The sequence below is a fragment of the Zootoca vivipara genome, chromosome 11 (genome assembly GCF_963506605.1).
Source record: "Zootoca vivipara chromosome 11, rZooViv1.1, whole genome shotgun sequence".
In the NCBI taxonomy this organism is placed as follows: Eukaryota; Metazoa; Chordata; class Lepidosauria; order Squamata; family Lacertidae; genus Zootoca; species Zootoca vivipara.
Window position 1 is genome coordinate 51,120,058 of NC_083286.1, and position 19,242 is coordinate 51,139,299.

Sequence of the window (19,242 nt, forward strand, 5' to 3'; positions counted from 1 at the left end):
GCAGAGTATATCTGCACCAGCAGCACATCCTCTGAATCCCTCAGTACACTCTTGGGCACACCTACTGCAATGGTTTTCCAACTGCATTGTGGAGAGGCCTGGGCTATTTGGGGTAAATTGTCTACCAGAGGTTTCTCCAAGAGAAGATTGCTTATGGTAAACAAGTTACCCCGTAAGATAGCTTGCTCCCCACTCCTGGGCCATGTATACATTTGGTATGGGATGTAGATGCCTTTTGGGGGTGCTGTATGCACGACATCATTCCCATGTGATGGCCTGAAGAAAAATGCCAGCATAATTTGGCAGGGGGACTCCCCCCCCCCGGGATTTTTTTAAAAAATAGGACATGTTTTCTCATAGGTTGATGAGCAAATATTTAAGACAGGGTACTTACGTATATATGTACCCCCCCCCAAAAGAAGATTTCTAAAACAATTTATCAGGAAGACCTTTATGTAAGACTATGTACAGTATCAGACCATTATGATTTCTGTAGGTAAATGTAAAGAACTGCTGGATGGTTAAGTCCAGGCAGAGGCGACTATGGGGTTGCGGCACTCATCTTGCTTCATGCTAAGGGAGCCGGCATTTGTCCACAGACAGCTTTCTGGGTCATGTGGCCAACATGACTAAACTGCTTCTGGCGCAACGGGACACCGTGATGGAAGCCAGAGCGCACAGAAATGCCGTTTACCGTCCTGCCACAGTGGTACCTATTTATCTATTTGCACTGGTGTGCTTTCAAACTGCTAGGTTGGCAGGAGCTGGGACAGAGCATCAGGAGCTCACCACTGTCATGCGGATTTGAAACGCCAACCTTCCAATCGGCAAGCCAACAATTTCTGTACACTGAGGGCAAGCAAGTCCTCAGTTGTACACTGAGAGAAATGCAAGATGCATTTCTGCTTCTTGGAGCTTGCTACCATTGACAACAAGAGAAGAAAGAAAGATTTGACTGCGACCTTCTGCTTAGTTGGTAAATCTGTTTTTGTCCTCTTGACTAGGCCTCAAAGGATTGGGACTGGGATAAAGTACAGAGCAATATAATTTTGTTTCCATCCCATTCATGCAGCTGCAAATCTGTTGCATCCAAGATTCAAAGGCAGAAATGAAAGTGTTTATATTACTGTTTCTGAATTTGACAGGGTTATAAAGCAAGCAGCCCACTTAGGGCTTGGTGTTTGACAGGTACTCTCAAATGTTTCAGAATACAGAACATCTTCAGCTATTTGACCAAATGAATACAGTCTGGGATTCTGCCAAGCATATCCCTCCTGCAACACGGTGGCAAGGCCTCCTCTTCCTCCTCTTATCTACTTCAAATAGCTCCATCTTCTGCAGCACGTGAAACTGGTCTGTCTTTGGAAATACTCACACCAAATCAGGAAATAAACTGACATGTAAAAGCTCAGGAGCTAGTTTTAATCTGGGCAAGCCTTCAGTTTTTAGAAATCCATGTTAAATATGATGACAAATGTAAAGAAACAGAAATTGATTGTGATAGCTTAGAAAAAGAGTCTGATTAAATTTCATGTGGTGTTTGTTGATGCTTTCCTCCTCTCCTCTCCTTTCTCTTTTTGTCTGCTTGGAGAAAACCTCCAAAAATGTGTGTCTCCCCTCCCCCTCCCCCGTCTTCAAAATTCCTGGAAATTTTACATCTTTATCCCTGTCCCATAATATTTGTGTCTCTAAAGCACATCCCACTGAAATGGTTATAATGCATTTAGTGCCGATAATGCACCTTTGAAGCGCTTCCTGCCTACATGTGTACACAGAGAGTGCTTGCTCAGGTCACCTCTTACTGGGGCAGACCTACGGATACTACCATTCCCCCTCACCCGTGACGACAGTGATAAAGTTTCCTGGTGCTTCGAGGTGTTTTTACCCATGAATCACCAGAGCAAAGCCAGGTGGTAACATTTTTTTTTTTGCCCTCCCCCTGATTTGTCTTTATGGTGGAACCTCAGGATACGTACGAACACCTTACGAACACTTTGGGTAACGAGCTCCGCTCACCCAGAAGTAGGTGCTCCTGGTAGCAAACCTTGCCCCAGGATGTGAGCAGAAGTCACGCGGTGGTGGCGCAGTGGCAGCAGGAGTCCCCATTAGTGAAAGTGCACCTCAGGTTAAGAACGGTCTCGGGTTAAGAATGGACCTCCAGAACGAATTAAGTTCGTAACTGGAGGTACCACTATATAAGAACACACACAGCAAACAGAGTTTGGCTATGTGGTTGGAGTGAGATGGGTGCTTCTGGCCCTCAGACTTGTGGGTAAAAGGAAGGGGGGAGGGTTAAAAATGTCAACTGGCATCACTGAGAATAGTGGATCACGCTGGCACCAAGCACACAGGTAAGTGGGGCAAATTTTACATCGGGCCTAAAATTAACTGAAATAATTTTATAAACCTCCATCCTGCCTCCTTTTACCAGGCCATCCTTATACTCCCATTATGATAGGACCAGAGAAGCACCAGCAGAATGACAGATACAAACACAGGGTTGGACTAAATGACTCTTCCAACTCTTTTAAGATTCTGGGATTTGCCCTTCTCAGTGCGCATCCTTTGGCCTTATATACAATACATCCCATTTACCATGTTGTCCTTTCGTTCATTATATGGACAGATAAAGCTGACTTATACTGCAAATTCATACCATACACTTAAAGTGAATCCAGTGCACATTTAAATCACATAACATTCCCCAAAGAATCCTGGGTACTGTAGTTTTCCCCATCACAAACCCTTAACAAAGTACACTTCCCACCATTCTTTGGAGGAAGCCACGTGCTTTAATTTCAGTGCTGCATGTGTGCTTTAAATGTGTGGTGTGGATCTGGAAGCTGACCGCTGGTCCAGCGGACCCACTATTTTCTATTCTGGCTGGCAGCAGCGATCCAAGCCCTCAGGCAGCAGCATAATGGTGTGAAAATTTGAGATTACAAAACCTGGTTTACTTTTAGGACAAAATACAGCCCTCTGGCCAGAATGGGAATTGCTCTTCATAATGATCCAAATAGTAGATTTATCCACTAGCCTAAAGATAAGGTTTAAAAATAGATATTCTGAGCCTTTGCTGACCCACATGGTTTGTTTTACCAAACAAAAAAACAGATCAAGGAAGCAGTAATGATCTAAAGTATATGTGCATGGACTTCATGAATCCAAGAATTGTCTGCTGGATCAGACCGGTAATTCTTCTAATCCAGCAACTGCCTTCCTACAGGAGTCAGCCAGATTCCTCTGGGAAAACTCACAAGAAGGTTGTGAAGACCACAATCTTCACTAGTTATTTGATCTGCAACATCTTCAGAGGTATACCGGCTCTGTATTTGGATTCACTGCCATGGGTTCCAGTCCATCAATGTCTACCTGCCATGAATCTCCCTAACCCTTTTTAAAACCATCTAAGTTAGTGGCTATCAATGCTTATTGTCCTCCTTCAATTCTTCTCCTTTCATGACTTCAGAGATCTGTAACTCAGTTGTTTTAAGAAAGCTGTGCTTCCTTGTTGACGGAAAAGCCAAAGTTTCCAGATACTTAATCAAGCACCAGCAATATCGAGCAATGGCCTCTTGGCCTGCTGGCCCCTAACCAATGATGGGTTACTTTGCTTTTAATCCAGACGTTGCAGAGGCTTGAAAGAGCAGGTGCTCATTCCTGCATTTGAACTAGGCTTAAAAATACTGAGATTGAAGGAAGCTTCTTGTAATAGGTAGGTTTCTTGGACCACTGTTCAACCATACTAAACTGAGATTGATTGTCCATGAACGATGGGGCTACTCCAGGTTCACCTGGATTTGCTTCTTACCCCTGAAATACAGCTCTTTCGAAGCACTTGCCCCCTTTCCATTGCCTAATTGTCATGCTACTGGATTAGTCACTTCCAGGGACCTGTCAGGAATAAGGGACCATGCAAGTTTAGGCTCATGCTTTGTGTGATATTTTGAGACTTGGTGGGCTTGGGGTGTGAAATAAAGGGTGGTGCTTAAATTGATCTCAGTATTCCTGCTTTAAATAGTGTACTCAGGACCTCGATATAGATTTTTTAAAATCCTATATTTATTTGATGATTAAGGTGAGAGCCTGAACCCACTGTGAACGGGTATTTTTTGCCTGAACGGCATATTTTATTTTCACTTTTTCTGGGGCTGGTGGGCAGCCTGAATCTCATTAGGCTGTTAGGCTGCCGATGCAGCAGCGGGGTCTTTTTGCATATGTACCTAGGGGGTTGTTTGGGTGTGTAATTGTTGAGAAGGTAATGTTTGTTTATGGGTGTAAGTTTGGGTGAATGAGTGTTGGTATAGGTTGGTACAGGTATGTTAGTAGACACTGAATGAGTGTGTTGAGTAAACTGAGTCGTATTTTTGGATTTGATGTATTTTCTTTTTGTAAATGACTTTGCAGCCTTTGCTTATGGAATCTGTATGCATACTTCAAATAAATTCATACATATTTTCCTGAATATTTCCCCAACACGCCCCTCCCCCCCCAGGCTTTGAAATCCTGAGTTTTAGATGACTGGTGAAAATACATTTGTTACTTGTACACTCACAGAGCTGAAGCATTTCAGGTGTAAAATAAACTGTACTGTAGTGGATAATCAGGAATTCTCTGTTCCCAGACATTGGGACTGAGGTATAGAGTGCTACATGAGTGAAATCTTCTTGTTTATTGAGTTTATGTTGCCTAGGACAAGCAGACAAATTTAGAGATCAATCATAGTGGCAAAATATTTTTTAACCCAAGAAACAGACTTGCTTTCAAGGCTACCGAATAGTAACATATTTATTTTGTTAAGCCTCAATTGAAGGACCATATTATATCTGTATTGTTTTCAGTTCCTGCATCTATTGAATGCATCACTATTTTCTGTCCAGGGTATTCAGAACTATTTACTTACCATTTTTGTTTAAAGAAATGGTAGTATTGTTCAAGCACAATTTAAGGCTGTGACTCCCTAGTGTTCTTTGTGGCACGAACAATATATGTATGCTCTGTAAGCATTGAGGTTGTCAATGCTGGACAAATATTTATTGGTACTAACTTTTTTTAAAAAATCAGTCTTCCAGAGGCATGAAGAATACTATATATTGCATTATGTAGTCGTTATGCATTAGTATCAGATATTAAGATGATAAACTGGCTGAGAGAGGGTTTTTTATTTATTTTAGGTGGGGTGTCTTACTGTTATCATTGTATTAGATGTGGGGAAATAGTGTCCAGGAAGTAAAAAAAAAATGTAAAAATTCTGTTGCCATATTTCAGAGCATTAAGTTTTTCCAAGGTGGCTTATAATCATATTAAATCATTTTAAAGTAACACTGGTTTGCTCAGATTTTCATTGACCCCCCCCCCCCCAAGACTGGATCCTGTTTTACATGTTTGAGTCTTCTGAATTTCTGCTCCGTATGCTTTTGTGTTTTTTTATACTGCTGTTTTGCTGGTTTTAAGTTGTGCTTCAGTTTCAATGTCTGTTTTTGGACTGTAGACCACTTGGGGATTTTTAAAATATTAAGCAGTTCATAAAAGTTTTTAAATGAATATTATCTAATACATTAAGACTGAAACAACAGCATAAAACTCTTCAGAAAAGCAAGTTAATAATATCACTTTATTTTGTAAAATAAAACCGACACTGAGCGGTAGCAATTTAAATTCCAACTTACCATTTTGTTCAAAGGCAGAATAGATTAAAGACTTCCAAGAAAAGAAAACAGGGAAGAAACAAAATAAAAGCTCTCATGACAGAGAGTTCCACAGATAAAGGGCCACAGTGGAAAAGGTCCTGTCTCTTTTACACACCATTAGTAAGTGAGGCAAGGTCTGCTGTTGCAGATGATCTATGTGATTAAGCTGATTAAAGGCACTGCTAGCCATTGCTACTGCCACAGATAGGTGAGTCCAGGAGGACACACATAAACACCCCATCCTGAGATGTTAACTTGAGCCTAAAGAGGAGTCAACTCCATCCAGTACCAGTTCTAAAGTATCTTGCAAATATCAGTCCAGGGGGACAATTACACAGATGCGTCTCCATGTTAGTGAACACCACATTTCTAAGTATATTTTTTTACACAGTATGGCCTCCCATAGTACACAATACCATCAAGTATCTTTAGGAACTGTGCATCAGCAAAGTTACATATATGTGTGTGATTTGGCTTGAATTAAAACATATATCATTTTATGTTTGCTGTTACTTGCCATATTTTCCCGTGTATTCTTTTTGCTAAAAGAAATTTGGCAACAATTGGGTGTCGTTTTATACATGGATAGTGAATGCAGAGTTGGGACATGAATGGCAGCACCAAGCAGGAGATTGGGTGGGTGATTGGTGGCTGTGGTGAGGAGGGCAGGCGATTGGTGGCTGCAGCAAGTGGGCGGGTGGGCTGTTGGTGGTGGCAAGCAGGCAGACAATTGGTGGCTGCGGCAAGGTGTGCGATTGGCAGTGGCTGTGGCAAGCGGCAAGCGATTGGCAGTGGCAGGCAGGCAGGTGAGCAATTGGTGGAAGTGACCTTCCCCCCCCCAAAGCTAAACAATTTCTTAGTTTTGGCTTTTAAAAAAATAGGGGCCGTCTTATACATGGGGGCGTCTTATACAGAGAAAAATATGGCATATTTGCTTTTATTTCTCCACTATCAGAACTCTACTGGTTGGGTCTTCAGCTAGGCTTCTTCTATGTGACCAAGGTTGCCCCTTTTAATGTCTTCCATTTCTTCTTCATCCTTATTTATTTATTTATTTAATTCCATGTTCATTAAAATGTAAAGCAGCCCTTCCCTCTTGCAAAGTAGGAACTTTGTTAATGTTGCAGTATCAATTTGATCTTAAAACGGCAGTGGCGGCAGCACAATGACTATTAATTATGCAGGGGGGAGGCCAAACCCAACTTACAAAGGACCCCTTTGATTCTTAAAGCTCACGGGTACCACTGGTGGCAGAGGTGGACCGGTGGGTGGAGGGAAAACGAAGGGACAGTTTTATATTGTATGTTTGTTTTGTTTGTTTTGTTTGTATAAAATCAATAAAAATTATTATAAAAAAAGGAATAAACCACGACTAGGTAGACTGCTGAGAAGCAATAATGTGGATTAACCAGCTACCCACCCAAAATAATGAGCAAGTACTGTGTTACATAGGGACGTGGGTGGCGCTGTGGGTTAAACCACAGGGCCTAGGGCTTGCCGATCAAAAGGTTGGCGGTTCGAATCCCCGCGATGGGGTGAGTTCTCGTTGCTCGGTCCCTGCTCCTGCCAACCTAACAGTTTGAAAGCATGTCAAAAGTGCAAGTAGATAAATAGGTGCTGCTCCAGCGGGAAGGTAAACAGTGTTTCCGTGCGCTGCTCTGGTTCGCCAGAAGCAGCTTAGTCATGCTGGCCACATGACCCGGAAGCTGTATGCCGGCTCCCTCGGCCAGTAAAACGAGATGAGCGCCACAACCCCAGAGTCGTCCGTGACTGGACCTAATGGTCAGGGGTCCCTTTACCTTTACCTTTTACTGTGTTTCCTGCACTTAGGTCAACAATGTTCTGTGTTGCATTTAACTTGAGGATTTCTCCAAGTACTGTCTGTTCTGAAGGCTGTTTTGTGTGCACGCTAAAGTACCCAAGTGGAAATTGGGGCAAAAGCATCTCGGGGTATAAGGCCCCAATCAATGGCATGTTCTTGGATAGTTTTCACTTCATGCCACACATGCCAGTCTTGCAATGCCTCTATTATCTATTTAAACCTGGACGCCCTCCAGATGCTGAACTACAGTGCTCATCGTCCCTGACTGTTGGCCATGCTGGCTGGGGCTCATAGGATTTGGAGTTAAACGACATCTGGAGGGCCACACAACAGTCACTACTGCTTTAAACGAATAAGCTCATTGCAGGAATTGGCACAGTCTTGTGCATGGTGTGAGGTGCATTGAATCAGCCTGACACCTGAAAAACTGCACACCTGGAAGCATCCTTCTGTTAAGTGCAGCTTTAAGGCTTTCATTTCCTTTGTCTTCTGATGGCTTGTTAAAAACTGTACTATCTTCTGTTGCAATAGCACATTGCACTGGCACTGCAATGTCTCTTTAGAAACCATCAATCTTTATTGCATGTCAGTGTATATACTGAAGTTTTTCACTTTGTGGATACACCAGCATTCTTCAGAGTTCTCCCCACCCCCCACCCCATATCTCTGGAGAACCTGCAATTCCTGTAGCGCCTCTAAAGTTATTCTAATATCCTGTTGACTTGGGATGCTTAATACAGTTGTTCAATTCAGATGTCACAAAACCTAATCTCTAAACCATGAATTGGAATCATGAGTGCACCATAGATTTGGGAACTTCTTGCGTGCTGTTTCCCTCATGAACCATAATTCACTCTGATTCCTGAATTGGGTAAACTGTGGTTAGAGGCAACCAAATCCCACTTCAGATCATGGTTTCCAGACAAGTCCTGGTTACTGCTAATAGCAGTGGTTTCTCGGCAGGGTAGTGGAGGCACAGAGAATCTCCCAGTGGTGGTGTGGGGATGTTGTGGAGTGAAGCAGGAAGGATGGAGGAGTTCTATGGCTGGCCTGGTGGTTTCAACACTGCAGCTCACTGCCTCCACCTCCTCCGTGAGCCACCACTGGCTAACAGAGTGTGCTGGTTGAGATGTACCGGTAGTGATGAGCTTTGGTTAGAGCAAACAAGGAAACAGAGTAGGGAATCTTCATGTAAGAGCAGAGGGGCACCATGTGAATCTGCTGCAGATTCCTGGTTTCTTAAAACCATGAATTAAGCCAGTGTTGGACTGAAATTAAGTTCTATATCAAACAATTCCTGTGGCTCTCTGCAGTACTGGATTTCTTTTGACAGCCACCTGCATTTGGTACCAGTAAAATACCAGGCTTTGGGCAACTTCTCTATTATTGCTGTGTGGTCCAAAAGGACAGTCAGCCTCCCATGAGATGTGAGCAATACCTACCACACTACATACTGGTGAATAAGTTTTTTAGAGTTGAACATTTAATAATCCTCTCTGGAGGGTAGGAGGGTCCTTTAGAGCAGTTCTGAGAGGTTTCTGCAATTGCGGGGGTGGGCAGTAAGAGAGGGCGAGCCTGCTCATACAATATTGTGCTCACTGATTGATGTGTGGGGGGGGGAACCCAAAGTGAAATATGTACTAAAGGGTGGGGGGTATGTACCTTTTTTTGTCTAGATGATGTGTGATAGAAAAAGGAATAGAAATAATTCAGCTAAGCAGCTTTTTAAAGGCACTTGGGCCATCATGTAGCCAGCTGCATATCTACACTCTTATTTTAATTGGAACCCTGTAATTGGTAGTTGCTTTTTAAAATGGGATTGCCAGCCAGGACAAGATTGTCTCACTTTCCAAGCATGAGCCGCCCATGTACACCACCATAGCTACTCAAGTCTATGAGAGATGCTGAAGTTAAGCAAAAAAGAAAAAAAAAGGGAAGGGAATGAGAAAAAACCTCCCTCACTTCTCTGTTCTTCTTCGGTGGATTTTCATTTTTCAGTTCCTGGTCATTTTTATTTATAGTGGAACTTGGTGGAAAAAGGCAATGTCTTGCAGTAAAAATAAGAGCTTGGGCCCAGACAGAAGCAGTCCCCCAGCTGAGAAGTTCGCAATCCAAGCACATCAGAAGTTTGTTGACCATCATGGTTTCATCCAAAGCCAAACTGAAGCTGAAAACTCTACATCTGGGATCATTTGCAATTGTATCTGGATTTTGCAGCTTGAGCCCAAGTCTCTGAGAATTTTAAGATGTAAGATCAACATGAACACTGAAGCAAAATCCCTCACAACAATAGCTGCTCCTCCAGTTCCCTCAGCAGACAGAAAGGAGTTGCCCTGTGCCTCATTATTTTCCATGGCAGAGTAAAAACAAGGTGCCCTATCTTTCATAGCAAAAGAAAAATGTTCTGTGTGAGAGTTAGATGACTTGCATTTATTCCTTGCAAGTTGCTTAAATTTTCTACTTAATTTGATTAATTTTTCAAAGCACACCATGGAGAGGCAACTGGCTTCTTCATTGACTGATTGGAAATCCTATACTGCTTCTCTTTTTCTCTGATTCTCTTGCTCTTTATTACAGTACATCTCAAATGCTTGCCAATGCATAGTAAGCAGTCAATTGAGTTCATTTTAGAGAGGCTTCCTTTTTTATTTTTCGGGTGTTTATTGGGTGCACGGGTGTGGGTTATGCCTTGGAGAAGAGCCTTGGCAGTTCAAAGCCTGCTTTTCTTTAGATGTATTTTGACTGGAGTGTATCTATTTATTTTAAAAGGCATTGCTATTATTGAAGATATATTTCCTACTCTGAAGACCACTACTTGCAAAATACATGTGTTATTGCTGCGAGTCAGCCTCTTGTTCGAAACCCTGGTTTTGATTGTCATGCTACCATCATGTAAAAATAGATCTTTTGTGTTAGCAATTGACATGGTATTGGTCTTCTTTGGTCAAAGGGAGGAGGAAAAAGAAACAAATTAATCAGATATTTGACAAGATTTGTTATTGGCTGGAATTTCAATACTCTACCCTCCCCAGTTCATACTATATATATATATTAACAAGTGCATTTGATTTTTTTATTAAAAACGATGGACAGCAGTACTCCGTGCAGTAAAAGACTCGAGCGATTAATGCTACCCTTATGCCTCTTTTGAGTAGTTGTAGCCATGGGGCTTGGCACTTCCACCATTGTCTTCGTGCCAAAAAATATCCGCAGCGACTGCCGCATTCTAGTACAGGAGGGTTGAGTCGAAAATTCTGCAGTGAATGCGTCGAGTTTCTACATTGCTGTAGACTCGCTTTCTTTTTAAAACAGATTCCCCCCCCCATTCCATTTAAAAATAAACAATCGTTTGTACCACCCCAGTTAAGAAATAGACATTCTGGATTGCTGGGTTTCAGCAGCACCTGAGAATGTTGCAATATTGTAAAGTAAGCATAGAAATTCTGGTTGATCTTTCCTTAAAAAACAAAACCATGCACACAAATAGTTACTTAAAGAGCCTACTCTAGCATATTATCAACACTCTTTCAAATTTTATTATCTGAAACAAATGTGCCAGTGAATTTTAAGCAGAAAATCAACATAAAGAGTGCAGCTAATTTTAAATGGACAGGGTTTTTTTTTACAAATGATTTTTTTCCCCTTCCACGAAACGAAATGTCATTTACAAAAAATGTCTGTTAGTTCTATAATGACAATTGATAGCGGATATATACAAACACAGAAACACACGGATACCCAAGCACGCACTCATTTCCAAAGGGTTTCTTGTAAATTTTGGTTATTTTGTTCTTAACTGGGAGGAATCTGGTTGGATTGGAGAGCAAAAATAAAGATGTAATGAAAGTTAAAGGCTTACACTATTAGAATGAAATGTGTTCACTCATGATCTCCAAAGCTATCTATTTGGTGGTAAAAGTGGATGCTACAGATGAAATCTTTACAAGGAGCATAATCCTAAAAAAAAAGTCAATCTCCTGCTGGTTGCTATGTCTCTTTGGTACCTCACAGCCTTCGACAGAGTCCTGGACGAGTGCCCATTGATGTCATGGAAACACTCAAATTACTGAGAATGATTCATGTCTGTGCTGTTCTCTTATCCTCCCCCACACAAATAGAAGTAGATTTTTAACCCTGACAACTTGTAATTTGCAGTGCGTTTATTTTTGTATCTGGATAAATATTTTTTAACAACTGAAATTAAAACAAGGCAGCCTGTGACTGATATGATAGTAAGGAGGCGGACAGGTATTCACATGCAGCAAATAGAAATGTTTGCTGGGCTCTTTGTACAACAAGGTTGCGATTGTTGGCTTTATTCCTCTGCCCTTCACCCTAACGTTAAATTTTATTGCTTCAGTTCACCTAGTAGATTCACCTAGTAATGAAGTTCTCTTTACAGGTGCAATGCAGATTAAAAGCTACACTGCACCTATTCCTTTCAAGACCCCTGACCACCTTGCCCCCTGTTTTGTGTCTTGTTAAGTGCAAAAAACTCAGTATTTGAATTGGTCATGGCTACTACTATATTACTATTATCCTTTGTATTAATTGCACATGGTACTGACTTAAGTCATATACTCAGTTTAAGAAATATTGCTTTCTTGGTCTGTAGACAAATTCATTCTGTAGTGTTGGTTCTGTTTTCTGCCAAGGCACAGATGATTCAAGAACAGGTTACAAGATCTTACTTTTTCTGGCCGTATAATGAGTTCAGTCTATGGAGATATTCTGCTGTAAATGCTCCATTGAAAGTGGCAGACTAAATGGGAGCATAGTTGCGTGTTCATGTAACTCCTATTCCTTTCCAATACGAGAGCTCCCCCCCCCCCCGGCTAGTGTGCCCTGTATTTCTAAACAGGGTAACTGAATACAAATAATTTCATATGAGCATGTTAACATCTGCAGATGCCATTTTAAGAGCTTGTAGAATAAGCACAACCACAATTTGTCAATGTGACTTTATTTTATACCATAAAGTCACATAACTTAGGCACTGTTTTTATTGAAGCCTAGCTATATTCAGCAAATATTAAATAGTGCCTTACATGTATTTAATTAAGTGAAGACTGGAATTTTTTTGACATGCATTCAACACTATCTCTGGGAAATGAAATAGCAGGTTCTTAATGTACTTTATACAATATTTTAAGTGCAAAAAAGTAAGCATTTTCTTTTTCATTGCTTATGATTCCGAGAAATTCAGAATGAGTATTACATTCTCAAATAAAATTCTTTAAACCACAGGCACTTGTGCAAAGGACATGTCTTCGATAGTGATAGTAATTAAATGATTCATTTGCAGGGGTAATGTACTGTACTATGTATAGTCAGTTATTGCGATTTATTATATGCTTGATTGGGAAAACAACTTGAACTCTGCATTACATTAGATCCATACACCCAAGTGTCATTATTGTTGACCACCCATTGGTAAATTGTACATGAATCAAATGTAGTTGATATCCAATCATATTGTGTTATATGTGGTTCTTGCTGTACGAAGCCATTCAATCTTATCTCTGGTGATCTTGTATGATCCCCATAATTGCAGATATGCCCTTGCCCACTTTATCTTAATCTGTAACTTCCCCTGCTATAGTAGTCTTAATCACTTAGGTGGTTTTCATGCCAACTCTTTGATATCAGCACCCATAGTGTTCTTTGTTTCCCTCATGGAACAGGGCTATTAGGGCTTCATGTTTTCCACCAGTTAAATCCCACACCCCCAACCCACCCTAGGTTTTTTTAGTGTTCACCTTTACATTTGGAAACTCTTTTCTTATTGGAGTAACAAGAACTATTTTTGACTATGTCATGTGCAGTTAGTGTTCTAAAGGAAATCAAAGAAGCATATAAGGGAATCAAATTAGGTACTTAGAGCTGGCACAGAAACCCAGCACTCTATTCAAATCTTTTGCAGTTCTGAGGCAGCTGAAACGCTGGTAAGGAAGCGACATTTTTTGATCCAAATTTTTCTTTCCTGAGTGTAACTGCCGAGCTCAGGTCATTCGCTAGGGAATTACACTGGGAAAGAGTGAGAAGAATCAGACTTCTGAAAGGTTTCTTTGCTAAATTCACCAACTGGAGAGCTTCTGATTGATTACCTCTGACCTCACTGGTGACTGCAGTGTAATCAGTGAGAATTATTATGGTCAGGTCATGACACGGTAACCTTCCTGCTGTGTACGTAAAAATAAATTTACTCAGGTTTTAGGGATGGGGTGAAAAGGAAGAGGAAAGGAGAGTTGTTTGCTTCTTGAGAGAGGTTGCTGATCCTGTTTCAAGGTTTTAGGAAGCATGAGTGACATTTGGAATGAGAACAGGGCATTTATTTTCTTCTTCTTTTTTTCATCATACCAAATCTTGAAGGTGACTTCCAAGGACTTCTTTTTCACTAGCCCTGTGGAAATGAATGGCAGTTGCGCAAGAACAGTGTGTCAGTAGGCCTATCTAGTTATGTCGTTATGAAGGGCACCAGAGGGCCAAATAGGGTTGCCAGACTCAACAGAGGACAGGACTTCTGTGCCATTAACTGCCCTGCTCTCTTTTGAGTCTGGAAACCTTAAAAGAGAAACCAGCAGACCCTTTGCTTGGAAATTAAACAAAGAGTCTGCTGGTTTCTCTTTAAGGTTTCCAGACTCAAAAGAGAGCAGGGCAATTAAAGGCACAGAAGTCCTGTCCTCTACTGAGTCTGGCAACCCTAGGGGCAAACTAGATGAGACCATGAGCGGTCCATTATGGACTGCCCTTAATTTTGTTTTGCTTTTTAGTTTAAAGCAACCATGAAGCTTCCCTCCAAATTCTATCTTGGCTATAGCCCCGTGAAGCTTGCTCTTTTCCCCACACTCTACTCCCTGCCCCAAACTGCTGTGTGTCCCATACAATGGAATGTGGAGTAACCCCCAGACTGAACTCTGTGATGAAGCCTTTTAATGAGTGGGAACTCTTCCACATGTAATAAGACTTCAAGTTTGGGCAAATGGAGCATTTTCTATGGAGGGTGGATTATAGTTCTGAAATGAAAATGTGTAATATGCAGTGATTTTGTTCCATTCCAGGATTATAGAAGTTGAACCTGAAGAAAAGGGATAGAAAGAATAACCCAATATATAGTCTGCTGTAGAGATAAAATAATTATGCAGTATATTACTTATAGAAATGCATATGTCAGCTAACACTACTTTCTCTGTTTTTTTTTTTAAAAAAACAGGTAAATCAGAAAGGGGCTCCTATTCATCATATGGGCGAGACTCAAACCTACAGGGTTGCCACCAGGTAAGAACCAACCATGATATGGGAAAATGCACAGTCTTATGATTTATCCCAAACATTTGGGATCCATTTTTGTGGATTATGCAGTCTCAGTCTTGCTTTCTGAGGACGCCAGATGGTTTGCAAAGGGGTCTTTAACAAAATTTAATTTGTGTTTGAAATTGTAGATGTTAATACATTTGTCCAGTTCCTTCTGATTACTGTCTGTGGATTTCTATTAGTAACTTGTTCAATATCCTAGTATCATGTTGGTAAGAGTATTGATCAACCTCCTTCAGTACCGTTTTCAAAATGACAATTCCTGACTAATGGCACAACTTAAGGAATTGTAAAGGGAGAGCACCGACGGAGGATGTGTAAGACCCTTGCTTTGGATGGCTATTGCAATAAATTACAGTTTTCATAGAGTCTGTATGATGTTGTGTGAAAACAGGGTTGTATTGAAGGATAAAAATGTCTGAGAAAATATGATTTGTTGTCCCTTTTTGTTTCTGAATTGTTTTTGGCTGGAAGTCAAGGCCAGCAGGCTAACAGCAAAACCGTCTCAAGGGAAGCATGCGCAGGCTAGAAAAATAAGAGTAGTTTAATTAAATAATAAAATGCCAATGTAATACAAAGGTATAGCATGTGTGTGTTTGTGCCTCTGAACACTCCACATTTGCATACTTCTGACTCTCCAGAGAGCGCCTTAGTCTAAAATTGCTATCAATAGCCAAACGTTTAAGCTCCTTTCAAGCCAAGTGATAAAAAAAGATGCTGCAATATAATTTTACCATTCCTTTCTCTCTCTCTGAACCTTTTCTTTCTTTCTTTCTTTCTTTCTTTCTTTCTTTCTTTCTTTCTTTCTTTCTTTCTTCGTGGAGCAGTAGTTGCTCAATTTTGAAAACCACAGAGAGGGATTAATACCCTCTTTTTAATATCCAAACTTTACAGAGTTTTAAATCAGCTAGCCAAAAGAAGCATGCTATTTTTTCTTGTTGAAGGGAGTATGTGTTCCCCCACCCTTTTTATCCTTTTAATATGGTCAAGTCCCTTAGTGATAATGGGGGGAACAATGTGGGATTTTGAGGCTGCGGGTTGCTACTCTGTTTAATTAAGCATAGAAAAATATAAACAATTCAAGTAATTAAATAGGATCTTGCCTTGAAAAGTACACACACTTAGTATTAGTGTATCCTTAGAGCTGGCATTCCATTGCCTTCTTGCATCTGTTAGCTTTTTCAAGTTTTGACTTTCCAGCCTACTCAGATAAGCCATCAGTTCTGTCCAGATCTGTAGCCAGAGATTTGTGGAAAATGAGACATGAGAGTGGCTGGGACAAGAACTTAAGGGCTGCATGTGTTATCAAGTGCAATTCACCCCACTTTTTTTTTCCTGGGAGGAATTCCACAGAAAAGTAAATTTACAGCCATTCCAGGGCAACGGAAACATCTTTGGAATGCGGCTGCAAGTGCTCGGAGCAGATAGCTTAGGCAATGAACAGCTTAGTGCTGTGTCTCTAGTGTAAAGCTTTCAATTCCTGTGGAAGGCCTGTTCCTGTGTATCTGGTTTCTGAGGGTCAAGGCAGAGGTTGTTCTAAGTGAGAGAGGAGGAGGTTGACCACATGCTTCCTTTTTGCAGGTGGTGGTGGTGGAACAAACTGCAATTTTCAGAGGGGCCCTCTTTGTTGGCTGGGGAAGTAGTCTTATGCGATTTTGGACAGCTTTGTGTGTGTTTCTGTAACTAATAATAATTTATACTGGTTCCTTATTATAAGCAACAAGATTTCCCTGCCGACTTTAGTTAGAGCAAAGTCCTCTTGAGCTGTGAAATTGTCATTCAAGCTGCCTGAGACTTTAGATACTTCATGGAAAAAGAAAATAGCTTTTCCTTTTGTTTCAAGCAAAAAACGTAGAAAGAAAGCTGCACTGGGTGCATTTTTCACATTCAACCTCCTGACTATTCCTATAACAGTCCTTTGATTCATTTCTAAGCTCTGGCGAATACTTTACTTATTTAAAATTATTCCATGCTCATTATAGGTTTGAGTTTGCTGTAGTGCTGCCATCAGTACCGTCACTGATCCTGCATGTTTATTTAGCTGTGTTACAGTTCCTTTGTGTCCAGATATATGATGGTGTTGCAAATCTGTCTAACAGTAAATGCCTACGCGTAATGCTCAGCAAAAGTAAGTCATCCTGTGAATGAAAGACCTATAGAAAGGATATATCTACTTGGAAGTTCCTATGTTTGGCCATGTGGATTCCCAGCCAGTCATTTCAAAATTGCTGCCTTGTTTCCTTATCGTTGCCTTGTGAGTTTGAATAAAGCATTGTTTTTTTCTCCCCATTTTACCCTCCCCCCCTCTCTGTCTCTGCCATCTCCTTTAATCACCCCATAGCTCTTTGGTGTCCCCCCCCCCCTGCAATGGAAATAGAAAATCAGCATTTCCCAATGTTCATCCATCTCCGCTCACCAACCCTGTTTTATTTGCCCCCCTCCATTATAATAACCTTTTAGCTGACCACTGAAAGTCCTGTCATTTCTCACAGACCAATACACAACTTATTCTCTTGTAATAAATAAATAAATAAATAAATAAATAAATAAATACTCAGCTGACTACAGTGGTACTTATACTTACGAATTTAATGCGTTCCGAACACACATTTGTAAGTTGAAAAAATTTGTAAGTCGAATCCCATAGGAATGCATTGGGAGAAAAAATTTGTAAGTCGAAGCAACCCTATCTAAAAATTCATAAGTAGAAAAATCCTATCTAAACTGCATCCAAGATGGCGGACGGAGCTCCATTTGCAAGTAGAAAAATTCGTAAGTAGAGTTATTTGCAAGTAGAGTTATTACTGTAATTCTGTCTTCATCTTAAGAAATTGCTCTATAAATCAGTGGAAACAGATGATGTCCATATGTAACAGCCATGTTATTCATAACTTTTCCACGATGGTACAATGTTACTTAACATTCTTGTGTAGAGTTGTGTAAAGTCCAGTTACAGGCAGCCCTAATCCTTGAAACAGATGCTTGAGTGCACCTACGTAGTTCTGATTGTCCTCAAAAATAAGGAAGTGGCTGGACATTTTTTGACAATGCCGATTTACATTTGAAAGGAACACAGACTCAAAGATTCCTGGAAAAAGGCCAGGGGAGGTGGGTGAAGAACAATAATTCAAGAATAGTGATTACCTGCTATGTAATGCAGAAAACAAGCTCTTCTTAGCCAAGTAAAATAGCAAGGTCAAGCTCGGTCAACAGTCATGGAGGCAAATGACTGATCCCAACAAAGAAGATGGGCAGAAAAAAAACCATAGGAATTGAAAGTTCAAGGTTTTGATGTTATCATACGAAGCAATAAATAACTTGGGACCAGGGTTTCTGAGGGATCACCTTATCCCCTATATCTCAGCCCCAGTGATGATGGTCATCTGGGGGGCCCTTGGGGTTCCACATAAGCTGGAGACTTGCCCTGTGACTGTTAAGACTAGAGCTTTTTGTTTAGTGGCCCTTGTATTTTGGAATCTGTTTCCCCTTGAAATTAGATAGGCAACAGCAACTTGTACTTTTTGTCATATGCTGGGCGCTATTTTTGTCTCTGCATACCTTCCCAGAAAGACAAGCCTTTTCACTGATAATAATTTGTTGTGGTTTTGTAAAAAACGAAAATGAATTTACATTATTGTATTGTTTGCAATATTCAACTGGGTGTTTGGGGGGGTTGTTTTTTGTTTTTACTGCTCACTGAATATTGTAAGAAGCTTTCTGAAGGCTTTTTTATTTTTTACGTTTTGCTTTGAAAAGCAGAGTATAAGTTCTTAAATAAATAAAGTTCTTTTGGTCATGCTTGAAAGTGGTTAGCCCTAGGCGACCAGGGCCGGATCCAAGTGCTGATGTATTTTTAGCGGGTTGCTAAAGGCCTATCAAATTTTATTCAAAATGTGGTTATGCAGTTCTACACATCAATAAAATGATGTTTATTTTTGAACTACAAGAAGCAAGAGATGTTGCATACTTTAAGAACATAAGATGAGTCCTGCTGAACCAGGCGAAAGGAATCTTGTTTCCATCCGTATTTGTTTTATTTATTATTATATACCCCATGCTTGAGACACTTCCTCAATAAAGTAGCTTATAATCACCAATAAAAATAAAGTCCACCTGATAATAAAATATAAACATGCAGAATATACAGTCAACTGCCTGCCAGAGGACCACAGGCAGGGCATGAAGCCATTATCCCATTGTTCGTCTCTCAAGTGCTCCACTCCTGAAATGGGGGTTTCGTTTAGCTACTGTGACTGATGCTCCATCTGTCCTCCATGAATGAATAATCCTCTCTCAAAGGTATTTGTGCCATCCACCATCACATGATAGCAAATTCCCTAACACTCTGTTTATTTAGACCTTTATGCCCAGGGAGGGTGTTACTTGGTCGTTCACCACAACTGAAAAGGTCCTTTC

General features: G+C 40.7%; 1 protein-coding gene across 13 annotated transcripts in view; it reads left to right on the forward strand.

The window, feature by feature from the left end:
• Positions 1-19,242, forward strand: part of TCF4 (transcription factor 4) — a 364,743-nt gene that overhangs the window by 165,251 nt on the left and 180,250 nt on the right. For all 13 annotated transcript variants that reach the window (XM_035100876.2, XM_035100880.2, XM_035100877.2 and 10 more), the window contains one exon: positions 14,726-14,790. In XM_035100876.2, coding sequence (XP_034956767.1) covers positions 14,726-14,790 — 65 coding nt within the window. The remainder of the gene's footprint in view (positions 1-14,725; positions 14,791-19,242) is intronic.